This window comes from Chlamydotis macqueenii, chromosome 3 (assembly GCF_036417535.1).
Source record: "Chlamydotis macqueenii isolate bChlMac1 chromosome 3, bChlMac1.mat, whole genome shotgun sequence".
Classification (NCBI taxonomy): domain Eukaryota; kingdom Metazoa; phylum Chordata; class Aves; order Otidiformes; family Otididae; genus Chlamydotis; species Chlamydotis macqueenii.
The window spans coordinates 2,150,436-2,165,036 of record NC_141558.1 but is presented as its reverse complement, the minus strand read 5'-3'; the positions used below and the strand labels follow the sequence as shown (position 1 = coordinate 2,165,036).

The following is a 14,601-nucleotide window of genomic DNA, read 5'->3' as shown; positions in this document are numbered from 1 at the left end:
GTTACTTTGTTGGGCTGGAAAGTACTCACATGTGTAGAGCTCTTAGTATGGCTTATGGGGAGTTGATGCTTCATGATACCGGTGTCATCACTGAATCTAACTCGTTTCCCAGCAGTCTGTGTTACACTAGAAAACCGCAACCAGCTGCACACATCACCATTGTTGGGACTTTGAAAACAGCCTCTCAAATGCTTCAATTCCCAAAGTTCCCAACAGATGCCAAGACTTCTCCGCAGGCATGAGGAGCAGATCTGCTGGTGACTCACAGCTCCCGCCTCTAGCTTCACGGGCTCCTCTGTCTGCAGAAGAGCTCAGATGTCACGGCGAACTGAATGCATCAGCAAAGCAGAAATGTTGCTGGTGTTTGGCAGCACAGTGTGAGAAGGAGCTAGTGTGAAAGAGACTTTGTCTTCTTCTTTGTCTCCTTCCACACCGCTTCTTTTGAAGAAACTTGTCTGCAAAAGCAGTTAGTTTGAGAATCACAATATCACTTCCAGGAACACCATTGCCAAAGAAAGCCAAGTTTTGAACGTGATCCAGAAGCCACAACATGATAAGAGGCTGTCTCAGCAGCAGAGTACACTTCCACGTGTCAGAGAACAGGGTGCAGCCCTTTCTCTGCTTGGCAACCTCCTGGTCTCTCTCACTTCACATTCAGGAAACATTTTTAAACCTCTTTGGTTCATAGGCACTTTTACTGAGATTGCCGCAAGTCCCAGGGAAGATTTTACCTTGTTTTGGTTTTGATACCATTTTCATCCTATTAGTAAATGCTTCTAGGACGCTGAGATGTCCTTAGGTTTGGAAAGTGGTGGTTGGTATCCTCCTGATGGCTCTCTGGGCTGGGATTCAGCTCCCCATTTGATTCTGCATAGCCTGGACGCGGCCGAAAACCAAGCCATGAAGGGCCAGCTTGGTAGGAGCAGGCGTCAGCAGGTTCTGCTACCACGTACTGAGTGTATTTCTGCCTGGCAAGCTTTGTAAGAGAAAAGGGTGCCCTGTCATGAGTCTGAGGATGGTGTTTCACCTACTGTGCTCAGCTTGGAGATCACGCCTCCAGCATGAGCTGTGCTCATGGATTGAAACCATGAGCGCTTCGCTATGAGTTAAGAAGCTTGTCACCAGCGCACTGTGTCAGCCCTCTGAAAAGCCGAGTGACCTACTTTCTTGCCTTTTTTTATTCAAATTGCTGGACCAAGCCTTGTAATCAGATAATACGTGCTTGATGAGTGTTGAATTCCATTAGCTGCTCTATAATAACTGAGTTAGAGGTCATATATCTTGTAAATTTCTGACTTGACACCATTTGTGTTATAGCATTACCAGTAAATATTTCTAATTAAGATTCCTTTAACAATGTGTGAAATCTTCTTTAGCTCTGAACCGCTGTCTTAACTGTCACATCAAAACAAATTGGACCCACCCGGCTGTTTTGTTGTATCCTATGAATGAGCTTAATCTCTTGCTGTAGAAAATGTGAATGATAAAGATGCCAAGCATTTAGTTTGAGAAAATATGAGAATTATTTTAAGCATATGAATAAATCCAATCTACATTTGTCTCTCACCCTCCTGGGGTACACCCTGCTAAATCGCTACTGCAGAAGTTTTGATGTCTGCGCAGTGTTCCTTCCGAAGGAAGCGCACACATCAGTTCTTTGATAAAAGTGTAATCATCGTGCCTTTCTCAACGGCAGCCATTTCATTATGTGAAAGACAGACAAACCCAGGACATGGTTTCCTTTTCAGATAATAATTTTAGGGGGCTTTTTGAATAAATCTTCTTAATTTAAAGGAAACATTAATCTTTGCCACAGCTGAGGTGTGCCCCCCTCCCCCCATTTTAAAATTACATTCCTGAAATATAAAGGTTTTTTTTTTAAAAAAAAAAAAAAGAACAAGAAGTTTTTCTGCCGTTACTTAAACTTCATGAAAGGGTTACATGTTGCTTATCTCTCTCCTCTGTTTTCAGACCGAGCTGCTTGACCTCTCCACGGTTGATGTAATCTTGATCTCAAACTATCACTGCATGATGGCGTTGCCCTATATCACAGAGTACACAGGATTCACTGGAACAGTGTATGCCACTGAGCCCACTGTTCAGATTGGCAGGTAAAAAGCCCCTTAATATTCTCTGTTCCTCTTTCATCGCTGCTAAGGAAAAGGTGTAAAGGACAATATGGGTGGAGGAGTGGTGTCTAATGTTCTGAAGAGGCTCTTAGGCAGTAGCTGAACCCCAGCCAAGTCCTTAGTGCTGCAAATGTGTTAACTCAATGTTTCCCAACCTCTGGAACCATCTGTCTTCAACATTTACAGCGGGTGCTTTGTGTTGGGTCCAGGCAGTAGATGTGGGATAGTAGATCTTGAGTGGACTGAGACACCTTCAAAAACCATGAATCAAAGATCTCTCCCACTCCTCTCTGCTCCCCTTAAACAAAAGAGGAATCACCCATCTTTTCAACAATAAATGACTTTAAGGTTATTGCCTTGTAGTTTTTCAGCAGTCGAAATTCATATAATCACACTTTATTCCACGCCATGGAGGGGAATTTTAAGCTGGTGTCATCTCAAATGACAGTTGGGATACGTAAGCTCTGAACTCCAAAGAGAAGCACTAAGAAAAACAGCAGAAATATGAGACTGAAGTAGAAAATGTAAGACCTGACAATGCAGTCAAAAACTTAACACTTGGCCATCAATTTGGCAATCTTTTCTTACAAAGGTGTCTTGTTGATGGGATGAGTCAACACCAAAGGCTGCACGTTTGGCCCTTGGTGAAGTCTAACTGGACTTGCGCCGTCTGCCTCTCATTCAGAGCAGCCGCCATATTCAATAATTAGAAAGCAGGTTAGGCCACGGTGTCTGGACTACTCTGTGAGCACTTTAGGGCAGGAATCTTTGTCCATTAAAGGTCCTGTGCAAACTTTCCATGCCAGAGTAATTCTCCCTTTGTGTAAAAACAAACAGAAACTGAAGGCCCTTGTAGGAGAAAGAACTTGTGTAACTATGAAGTAGTAGTAGGCCTCTGAGGTATCCTGGCCCATAGCTGAAGACAGCGAGCGCAGTCTTGTTGTAGAGTAAGTCCAGATGCCATTCTTCTGCAGTTAATCTGTCACTGCCTACCTTCAAGGGGAAGCATGCATACCGTTACAAACACTGCTTGGTTTTGGGCAGTGAAATCTGCAGTGCCAGTTTTTAATGCCTGACGTATTTTTCTGTCTCAAATGCTCTATTGTGCATTTGTAGATGAGAAGAGTTCACTCTAACAATGTGCTTGGCTTCTCTAAGTGATAAACAGGCATCAGCTAACAAGTTTCCTCTGTATGTTTTGTCTCATTCCATACAGTCGGTAACGAAGAAATCGTATTGCGCAGCAGGAGAGAGATTTGACAGTTCCTCTTGTCTTGCCACTTTCCAAATAACTCGTAACCCACTGGGCCTGATCCTCTGCTTTCACAGCTGGGCAGGCAGAATTGGACTTGCTTGAGCTTAAAACACTCAGAGGAGAAACAGGAGAAGTATTGGTGAGGGGTAATTGCTGCGATGCCTCTGTGGGAAGAAGCTTCTCTTTAAAATTGCCTAATAGCATTACATTTTGTGTGATATTTTGGAAATATTTGGGACAAAGTTGACTCCTGTGTGAAAGGCTGCAATACTGATGTAGTTACAATGTCTTTTCAGACTTCTCATGGAAGAACTGGTGAACTCCATTGAACGTGTGCCAAAGGCTCAGTCTGCCTCCGTGTGGAAGAACAAGGAGGTACAGAGGTAAGGAGCAAGCCGCTGGGAAAGGGTGACTGTCCCAAAATTCCAACCAAAGTTCAGAATTCACCGTAGTGATGGGTCAGCTGCCACCATTTGAGATTTGCTACTACCACTACGCAGAAACAAAAAGCCCAAGAGGTTTCCAGCTATGACTTCTTGGGTCAGTTCTGTCTTTAATCGTTTGCACATTGTTGGTCTTCCAAACACCCGCACAAGTTTGGTTCTTGGAGGAAGACTTGGTAACACAAAACTCTCCCCTGATCTCCCCTCACATAGTTTAGCTCCACGATGGCACATAAAACCAACAGATTTTTGTACTAACATCATAAAGAGTTGTTGAAATTAGCAAGCTATTTAAACTTAATTATTTTCTATAGGAATAATTTTAATTTAAAATTATATTTACATTCATGTTTGCTGAAATGCTAAGAAGGTCAAGACTCAACTGTTGCAGGTCACTGGTGGCCAGCCACAGTGCAGTGCTACCTTTCTTCTCAGGGCTACAGCCCCTTTTCAGTTGAGCAGCAAAGGTGGGCTTTTTGGTTTTTCAAAGCTTAGGAGCAAATTGAAATCTGAAAAAAAAAGATTAGTAGGAAGCTCCATGTCCGTTATTCCATCTGTACATAAAAACAAAGTACTCAAAATTGAGGTGTTTTACATCTAAAATTTTTGAAAGCCTATGTCATCAAATAATTATCCATACAGTTTACTAATTGCAGATAATGCTTTCTTTGGAAATAAAATCAACTGTAGGTGCACAACATGTTCTATGGAGGAGGCAGTTTCGGTTTTAGCACATTTTAAAGACAGAGCTTCTTGATTAGAAAGTTATTTTTAAAAGCTGCTTTGTGCATTTTTAATTGATCTCCCATTTTCTAATCCTAATTCTTAACATGACTTGATTTAAAAGTTCACTAAAAATGACTTATTGCATACATTGTAAAAGTAGTCTTGGTATTTTCCAATATCACAAAGCAAAGAAATTAAAAATCCAAATTAACATATGTTTAGCTCTGTATTGTACTCCCTTGCTGAGCTTAGCAGCAGTCTTATCAGCACGACAATTCTCACTTTTCTGAAGAAGGCAAGTAAAACACAGATGTAAAACAAAACTAAAGGCAATAAAGTTGATCAGGATTTTGTGCTGGTCGGTGTATACTCTGACCGGAATAGTGGGGTTTTCTTTAATTTTGGAGTCCGCTGGCCTGACCAGAACCACGCCTGCCGCTCACAGTGGTGTCAAGAGAGAGGACTGGAGCTGTTATTCTTGTCACACTGCTGCCTGTGTTTTGTATGCATGGTTTAAAGGAGGATCATATATCTTGGAACTCATTTAATGTCACTTTCCTGGTGGTCGTATTTTAGAAAAAGTGCTGCCTAGCACTTTGCATGCTGTTGACTATTCCAGAGGCGAACACCGAGAGGTGATCTGTGTTCTGATTCAACCGCTACAGAAGGCTAGAGTCTTTTTGTTGAGGCGATGTTTAAAATACATTTTTCTGTCTTATATTGTTTGAGAAGTACCCCAAAATTAGCAGTTCCTCCCTGGTACTATCAAGTAGCTGTTTTAGTGGGGTGCCAGTGGAGGTATCGTAAGTCTGAGTATCATAAACTCTGCCCTGAGGATGCTACAAACTGATGTTGTCTGTGAGCCTGAACAGGGGGACAAATCTGAATTCCCTCTCCAACCGTGCTCCACCTGTGCTCTGAGTTTTCCCCTTCAGCCCCCTATGTTTCTATAAAAGAGCTCCTACCCACCACAGAGGGTATACAGGGACTTAATTAATGTTTGCAAAGTGCTTTGAGATTCCTGGTGACAAGTGTCATGCGAGCGTGAATGGAACTGATTATTATAGCATGTGAGCAAACATCTCCTGATCCACAAATTAACACCTGGCTAATAGCACATGCAGGGTTGGACTGACATCCGTTACTTAAGAAAATGTGATCCTTGGTGAATTTTTTTTTCTTTAATTCTTGGCTGCTGCTAGAGCAGCATACTTATTACTTCTTAGTCTAACTTTAATTTTTCAGGCTGATCAATCACCATTACTGCTTTACAGTTCAGCTAGCTCTACTCTGAATAGTTAGTATAAAACACAAAGTATTATCATCTTCATTAGATAAAGCATTGAAGCATTTTAAATGCAAATACTGTATAAAATATAATAAGTTCATTATAGTGGCTTATGTTTTTCCATTATCAGATCCAGTCTGAACTAATTGCTTAGGAAGTTTTATTACCGTTGGTTTTTATTTTAAATGAGCAATCTCATGGAAGCTCTGTAGTTGCTCAGCCAGGATATCTTTCACACTGATTAGGATTCAGGGGGCTGAAGAGGATGTTTGCCTTATGAAATACAGTTTGTCGACTACCTGTTTAATGGTTTCTTATCTCTTCCTATAAAGTGTCTGAAACAGGCTGTTTCCTGGTTTGTTTGGGTTTTTTTTTTCCCCTATATTTCCAGTTAAATGTTATCCTTTGCATTGAACGGGAGGTGCAGATGCCCAGTTAAGAATACAAACCCCTGAGTTTCTTAAGCATAAATTTTCCATGTTAACCACTGAACGATGCTGCTTCGTGATACCTGCCTGTCTGTGGCCGGAGGCTGGTTATCCCAACATCTGCCCACGAACATCTGGCTGTTACGAGGTGATCCGTAATAGGATGTTGCCGTAGTGTTAGTAGAGTCACTCCAGACTTTAAAATACCCTCTAGGAACTTTCTGTCCAGATGTAATTTAAAAGTGTGGGGGACAGGTTGAATGCCAGCAGGGGCACATCTGAGGAACCAGCAGCCCTCGTTGTCTATGTGTGCCCCTCAGCAAAGAAGGAAACCATTGGAGACTGGTGCCACTGGTCTGTGTTAGGGATCAGAGTATATTTACAGTGTAGCCTCAGCGTCAAGGCTGATAGAAGCTTACTTCAATCACCGAGGACAATTCCCGACTTTTCTCCATTACCTGGAGATGTATTCTCCTCTTCCCAGAAGAGAAACTCCTAAATGCTTCTTATGGTGGGTTAAAGGCTTTTACAGGCAATTTGCTTCAGTGCACTGGTGGACAACTATCCACATTGTTTGGCCTTTTGTTGCTTATGACTTCCCAAAAAAGACCTTGAAGGCTTTGTTTGTTTCCTTAAGCGCAGTACGCTTTCAGCCAGCGCGTGCTGGAATTACAGTTATCGCTCTAGACCTGTAGAGCGGTCTTGGCAATAGCTGGCCTTAATCCTTTCCTCAGTATCTTAAATTATGGAGGAGTTCACTGACCTAGTAGATATAACAATAAATTAAATTCCTTTAAACAAATTGATCAAAGAAACTTGACCAATTTCCATAAATCTCTGGAAATTGGTTTGAATTAGGCTTTGATTTAGCATGGGTTTAATATAAAAAAAAAAATAAAATCCTATTCTTCTTATGCATTTGGCAGCTGTGCTGCTTCCTGCCTCAGTTCATGTTGCTAAGGAAGATTTATTTCCCAGAAGTTAGCCATCTCTCTTGCAGCCTGTGACATTACCGTTCACTTCTTCCCTTGACAACGCTGTCCAGCTAACTTGCAATGTCTGTGAAGAGCAGAATGGATGGATTTTACTTTGGTGTAAAACATCTTAAATGCTTCCGTGTAGGGGATTTTGAAGAGCTCTGCAATGTCAGCTCACATATCCTTGCCAGCGCGCTCGGAAGGCAGGTGGGTATCTGAGTTGAAGGCAAGGAAGCTGAGGTGCAGGGGCACGTAAGAGACTGGTGATAAAAATGAGAGCACACCCAGCCTTTGTTCATGGTCTGGTAGCTGTATTTTAATCACAGGTTTACTTTTATTTTTAAATTCTTAGGATATGTGAAAGAGACAGTGATCCAAGATCCCAGTCATCTTTAGCAGTTCTAGTGGTGCATTTCATGTTGAGATGTCAGATCAGCCAACATCTTTCATCAGTGGTGAAAATACCGCAGGAGTTGCTATAACACCTTCATCGCAGGTACTTCTCTGATGAAAGGGCTGGATAGGAGCAACAACAAAGAGAGCTGAAGGAGAGCAGTCTTTGGGGTGAGGCAAAACGGGCAGTGTGGTTCTGCTCCTCAACAGGCAGAAAGTCTTGCTCCTCACTTTGAAGCACCAGGCATATTTAAAATAAAAAGAACAAAGAGAAAAATCTAAGATTTGGAGAATATAAATGGGAATAAATGCTGATGGTCCGTCAGGAAGTTCTGAAAATGTCCCACATCCCGTTGATCTTTGCAGATTGCTGCCTGCCCCTCTGAAGGACGCGGTGGAGGTGTCTATGTGGAGGAAGTGCTACACCATGCCAGAAGTGAATGCTGCGCTCAGTAAGATCCAGCTGGTGGGGTATTCTCAGAAAATTGTGAGTATCTGTAAAACTACCCTCAGGTCAACAGCAGAACTTGTTGTTTCCTATCTTTTCTCTAGAAATGCCCTTCCTTTTCTGTTTTCTCTCTAGATCCTGTGTAAGATCTAGTTACCCTACCCTGGGAAAGCAAGACAAGATTATACTGAATATCCTTCAGTCTGCCTCCCAGGAAGGGTTTTTGTTTGGTGAAATCAGGGAGTATCCATTTGTTTTCCTCTTCCTTGGGGAGGCCAATTTTAAGGCGGCGTACCTTCAAATTCGGAGCTGATGGCTGGCCCACTGAGAGCTGGGAGGATGTACCGAACGAATGTATCCTCTCTGTCTGTAAGCCACATCCCCTTCTGAGTTACCGGATCTCACTTCTGGGAATCTTTTGAGTGCTTTAGCCTCCACTTTCTCATATACTGCAAATTAGGGATTGTAAACAAAACCTAATGGTTTGACTTGAACTTCAAAAACTCCTTTCCCAGCGTTCCCAGCTAACATTTGTTGCCTTTAATGCCGTTGACTATAACCCAGTGTCATTTCTAGAATGAACTGTCCCAACAATTCACTGTTCCCTCATGGCTTGTTGGCAGGATGTGGGCCATGATACCTACTATTGTGCTTAGGGCCGTAAATAAAAAGGTGGGTTAAAGTAAGTTTGTACCCAAAGCTCTTTATTTGCTCTCTTTTCTTACACAATGGGCTGCTGAAATATGGAAACTGCTGTTTACGTGTAAGATGGTTTGAAACAGGAACCAGTGCTGCTGTGTGCTAAATCTGGTGGATTTTGGTTTGCGTGGTGCTGCATTACAGCTGTTGAGAAAAGACCCCAAGCCACCATTAACACGCTGCTGGCATAAGTAACGGCTGCAGCTTTGTCCAGCAGCCGGACAGGCTGAGGGCATTGGAACTTCTCAGTATCCATGGGTGGTTACTGTTCGTTTTCAGCTGTCCTCACAGTGTGGATGCATCTTGCCTAATTTTAGATCTCTGCATCTGAGCCAATCGTTCTTTTATAGTTACCGGGAAAAGAGACATATTTTATCTCTTCCCAAAGCTAACTTTAAAAATAATCACAGCCTAATTAGCCAGTAAACCCAAAACTGGGTGTCAGCATCAAGAATGGTTTGTTGTTCATTCTACACGTCTGCATATCAGCAGAATCTAGAGCCTTGGTTTACACACGGAAGGGTGGAGACCCTGCCTTGCTTTGCAAGGCATCCAAATATATATTGAGATACTAGAAAAATAATCAGTATGGCATGAATCAGAGGCTTGTTCTATTATTCAGTAACCAGAAAGAAGATCACATTAGCGAGGTCTACGTGGAGGCTTATTTTCCTTTCACAAAACAAGCGTAACACATTACTGTGTACAGATAAAGCAATACACTTTCTAATGACACCTGGAAAGGAGACAGCTGCCAGATTGCTTATGCTGAGAGCTGAAACTGAAGTTTGGATTGAGTTTGTGGACTGTTGTTTCTAAATCACCAGTAGATAGCATTTAAAAAGAAATAAAGTTAGAAAATCAGGGAGTTGGAAGTTAAGCTTATGTTTTCCACAGCAAAATGTGTAACCCAAACAGAGTTTTGTGTCGGTACAGAACTACTCGTCCTTCCTTCTCTCCTGCTGGCCAATATCAATAAAATTTGATTAAGGGAGTACAGAGTCTTCAAAGATGTAAAACTCCTACAAACTTCTTCAATACAGCAAAGGCAGGCAGAGGACAAAGACCCCAGCTGATTCCTCCATTTAAAATTATAGTTCAGAGTGAATTCGGTTAGATACCATAGCATTCACATGAAAGAGAGACTTTATGAAGGCCCTACCTCAAAAAAAGCTTTTCTCAAGCATGTGTCCTCTTAGACATCAGTAAAGAATCAAGAAGCTCAAGAAACTAGCTTCATAAAGTCTTTGAATAGCAGAACTACTTTTAAAATTTATATTACTGATGATAAGATGACTTGTTCTGGCTTCTCTCGGGGGCTCCCTCAAGTTAACGTCTCTTTCTGTGTGTTTCAGGAGCTGTTTGGTGCTGTGCAGGTCACCCCTCTCAGCTCAGGCTACGCTCTGGGAAGTTCCAATTGGATTATCCAGTCGCACTATGAAAAGGTTTCCTATGTTTCAGGATCTTCTCTGCTTACAACACACCCTCAGGTACAGCCCCTGGCTTTTGTTAGTCTTCTACAGGGGGAAATGTCTTTGCTCAAAAAAAATAGAGGGGCTTATTTCAACTGGTGTCCCTTGATGTTAGCTTACTCACCAGCTGGTGAGTAAAAAAATTCCCCTTTGCCTTAAGTAGGAAATTTTCAACAGAGTTAAACAATAGAGCATTAGTGACTTTTTTTTTAAAATCCATATTTCACTGAAGAATCTTTACAGACAGTTCACAGACTGCTTCTATATCACTTCTGAAACATCCTTCCTTGGGAGAAATGATAGCTAACTGGCTGCCAGCTTTTCCACCCTGCTCTGCTAAGGGCAAAGTCTTTATAGTGCTGTAGATGTAATTTCCAGTAAATTAATTCTCTCTAGATCCATAAATTCTTAGTGCGAAGAATGGCTTGAAGTTTGCAGTACTGTGTGCTTCAGAAGTTGTCAAAATAGTTAAAAGCAATATTAGTGGGAGGTATTTAAAAATAATTTAGAAAATGTGTCAGGTTAATGACCAGTAAGTAATTTCCCCCAAGGTGAGTATCTTCTGAAGAGCTTTGCTTCTGAGCATCGTTCATTTAAAAGCTGGATTTTAGGAGGCAAACAACTACAACAGATGAACCATCCTTAATAGTATGGCTGTTCTTAGCTGCATGCAATGGATCAGAGTCTCTAAATCCCTTTTTCTCATCAGCCTCATACTGGCCTGGGTTCTGCTCTTTCATCACCTTCTGGTGAAGGAGCAGCAGCAGTATTTGACAATGTACGAAGGGAATATTTCTGTGAGGAGAAGGTTTGCACTGTAGGAAGTGGTTTAGTAACTTGAGAGTGTTTTCTCTTCATTGACATGAAATGGTGGTCCAGTTGATCAAGTTAGACTGGCCAGGCTTCATCATTTTCCAAAGCTGAATGTTTCTCTGTAAGCTTTTGGTAAAATCCTTCTTTACAAGGAAATTACTTCCCCATGGCAGGGAACGGTGTGTCAATGAACTGCCCTGATGAGAGCACAGCCCATGAGCAGCAGATCTGCCCTCACTCACTGCAACCTGCAGTAGAAGTGGTAGCAGTTAGGGCAGTTTCAGCTTTAACAAGTGCAGGAAAATGTACTGCCAGCCTACCTGAAACCCTAGGGACCTCCTCTGTTTGCTAACAAGAGATGAATCCTGAACTGTTCACTCTGCTGGCGGTGTTGCTTCTCCCACGGGCTCTCCGAGAGCCTCATTTTTTAGCATACAGTCCATGGCACTTTGCATTATTTTATACTGACACATAATTTGAAGGAATAACTTACCAGATAGCTGAAATTGCATTCAATTTCCTCATTATTTACCACATCACAAATGTTACTAGGTATCATTTGCATATCAGATGTCATCATCTCATATTAATTTTTGCTTCTGGATGGTGGTTGAAGACAATGGATCGTTTTTGTCCTGGTATTAATCCCTGCGAACAGCAGTACAAACTTCTACAATATGGTGATTCTGTGATGGCTAGTGGGTTTTGTGAGCTGCCAACCTTCATCTGTTCGGTTTGACAGGCAATATGCAATGATGGCAATGTCTTGAGCAGCACGGAGTCAAAATTGTGTTCAACAAATCAGCATTTTTTCAGCAAGGAGTTAAAAGTTGTTTGGCTGACCTGTTTCTCCAGAGACTTATGGTGAGCCATCATAATGAAATTCCCATCTTTTAACAGTGTATGAAAACAGTCACTGCATTTTGTTTTAAAAATTATGTCCAGTTAATCAGCATATGTTTATGTAAAAACATATCCTGAGCTTTTTGAATAATAGTAAAACCATAGCACTTTTCCAGTCTTCCGGCACTCCCTCTGTAGTTATTAAAAATGGGCATCAGTTGACACATTTTTTTTCAATGGTGACAAGACAGATTATTTTGACATACAAATGGAAAAATGCTTCTTCCTCTTACATCTTGTCTAAAACACACGGTAACAGCCTGGAAAGCATTTCCTTCTCTCAAGGTGCAAACAGGATAAGGTTCATCTCACCTAACCGAAACTGGGCCCCCACCCAGTCCTTTCCTCCTCCTCCTCCCTTCTGCCAGCAGTGGGATTTAAGTGCTGACATAGCAGTCATGGGAAGAATGTGGGATTGCTTCTTCGGTGTAAATTACGGCTTAAAGTTTTCCTGAAATTTTAAGTGACGTCTAGGTTACATCTGTGATCAGCAGAGTTATGGTACATTGGTAATCAGTCCATCTCAATTAACAACAGACAGAAAGTGAAGCAATTAGCTTAGGCATGGCCCGGGACGTACAGATCGGCTGAAGCTGGGTGCAGTGAATGCTGGCTGTTGGGCTCATCCTGGATGCAGGAGCAGGAATATCTTGTGAAATCCTCAGCGGGTCTAGGAAGTGCAGGGGAAGGGTTGCGTAGCTGCTGAAAATAACTGAGGAGCTTTGCCGGGTGTGTTTGGGAGTTAGATCTGGCACCATTAGTTGTTCCCTTTACTTCTGTCTTCTGGCAGATGATTTCTGTTGAAAACTTTGCCTCAGCCTCTGCTGAAACTGGAACTGACACCGTTGCCACTGAAGTGGAGAACAGGAGTTGACAGCACGGGTTCAGACATGTCACTAAAAGCCTTTTAAGACATATTCTTTACATTAACCCACAAAAATCAATGCAAGCCCTCTCAGTGCAATAGCGGCTGAAATTATGCGTATCTAATATGGCATAATCATTATGTACATTATCACAGGCAGATTCGATATTATTTTTTATTGCATTATTGGCATTTCATTTTCACAGACACGCTACGGAAAGTCAAAGATAGCAATAAATCTCACGTAACAGGTCTGGAACTACAAGGTGCTGCACAGCAGAAACTTCTGTCAAAGTTGATGTGAAATTCCCCTGCGAGTTTGAGAGAGCAAGGTCCTTCTCAAGGAATTAAGAATGGGACCAAGGGACTGCGAGCAAGGGAATTAACTCTACAGTGGTCTGCTAAGTTCAGTAGAGGAAATCTCTCATCAGTCTCTTCTGGTAGAAATCTTTCCTGGTTGGTGAGACTGACAAGGGTCTATTGAGAGTAAATAACCATAAAATGCCACGTGACTGGCTGCGGTTGCCCACCTTTGCTTGAATAGTAGCTGTAGGAAGTGCATCCCAGCCCAGAGCAAGGATAAAGTTAACTTTTCACATAACTGTACTGCATCTGCAGAGAGAGGAGTGGATTTTGTGTTTTCAAGATTGGATTATGCTGAATTTTGAGTATCAAGAATATGTTTAGTATCAGGTCATGCTTAAGTATAATCTGTGAGTATCCACTCTGTGTTTGCTAATGGAGAGAAGTGGGTGTGCATTTTCATTCTTCTTTAATAAAACAGCGGTATAAAACATGTCAAATGCTCAACCTCAGTGGAAAAAATTCTGAGCCTTTAGGCACAGTCGAAGCAGAAGCAACACTGGCTTTAGCATTACGGTGCCTGCTAACGGCCAAGTTGCCACGCTGTTTCCTTGGACCGTTGAATCGTCGGTCCCTCTGCTGCGTGAGCCACAGGATGGCCTGTGCAGATGCAAACTCCTGTGTCCCCCAGGAAGCAGACATGGCATGGACAGATGCTCATGATATCTACCCTCAGCACTTCAACCGCATAATCTGGAGTTGTATGTCGTCGGTACAGCATACACTGTAGACCCCGTGGGTTGGAGGTCGTAGCCCTGTGAAGACATCTGTTTTGCTTTGACATAGCTTAACCTCTAGCACAGCCTTCAGAGAAGGATGTTGGAGGAGGGCTTAGTGCTAATCTGGCAGACTGGTGAGCCAAGTCGTTCTTCTGTATTGTTTTAGCTCTGGTGTTGCACTGGGAGCACTACTTTTTGTGGGGTGGATTGGCATTTTTTTTTTTTGTGCATTTTAATCTATGATTTTTTTACCTGTTTTCAGCTACTGGCTTTTAAGGAAATACTTCTCTGTTTGGCCTGGTATTATAGCTACATTTTTAAAACTTCATGTATGTAAGTGATTATTTCTTAGATAAATAAGCATATTAAGAACTCTAAACTGGTTTCTTTTATCTACCAGCAATAACCATTTATCATTTCATGAGAACAGCCTTCCAAAAAGGCCTGTGCAAACAATCTGAAATGAGTATTTGAAAGTCAAGGTTGCAATACCGTGGGCAGAAAAGCAGACTTTGCAGTCAAGGGAGGGCCTCATGCGGAACTGAGATTCATACACAAAATCAGGAGCTTAGAGCCCAAGTCCTTTGCTGATCTGGCCTCTTCCAAAGAGAATCCAGATGGTTGAGGAAAATGGTACTCTGTAGGCAGTGAGCCCTGGGATCAAAGCTGACACCTTGATT

The 14,601-nt window shown here is 42.1% G+C and overlaps 1 protein-coding gene across 2 annotated transcripts in view; it reads left to right on the top strand.

The window, feature by feature from the left end:
- Window positions 1–14,601, top strand: part of INTS9 (integrator complex subunit 9) — a 69,935-nt gene that overhangs the window by 12,673 nt on the left and 42,661 nt on the right. For both annotated transcript variants that reach the window (XM_086745083.1, XM_086745085.1), the window contains exons 5-8: window positions 1,972–2,111; window positions 3,681–3,767; window positions 8,006–8,126; window positions 10,142–10,276. In XM_086745083.1, coding sequence (XP_086601209.1) covers window positions 1,972–2,111; window positions 3,681–3,767; window positions 8,006–8,126; window positions 10,142–10,276 — 483 coding nt within the window. The remainder of the gene's footprint in view (window positions 1–1,971; window positions 2,112–3,680; window positions 3,768–8,005; window positions 8,127–10,141; window positions 10,277–14,601) is intronic.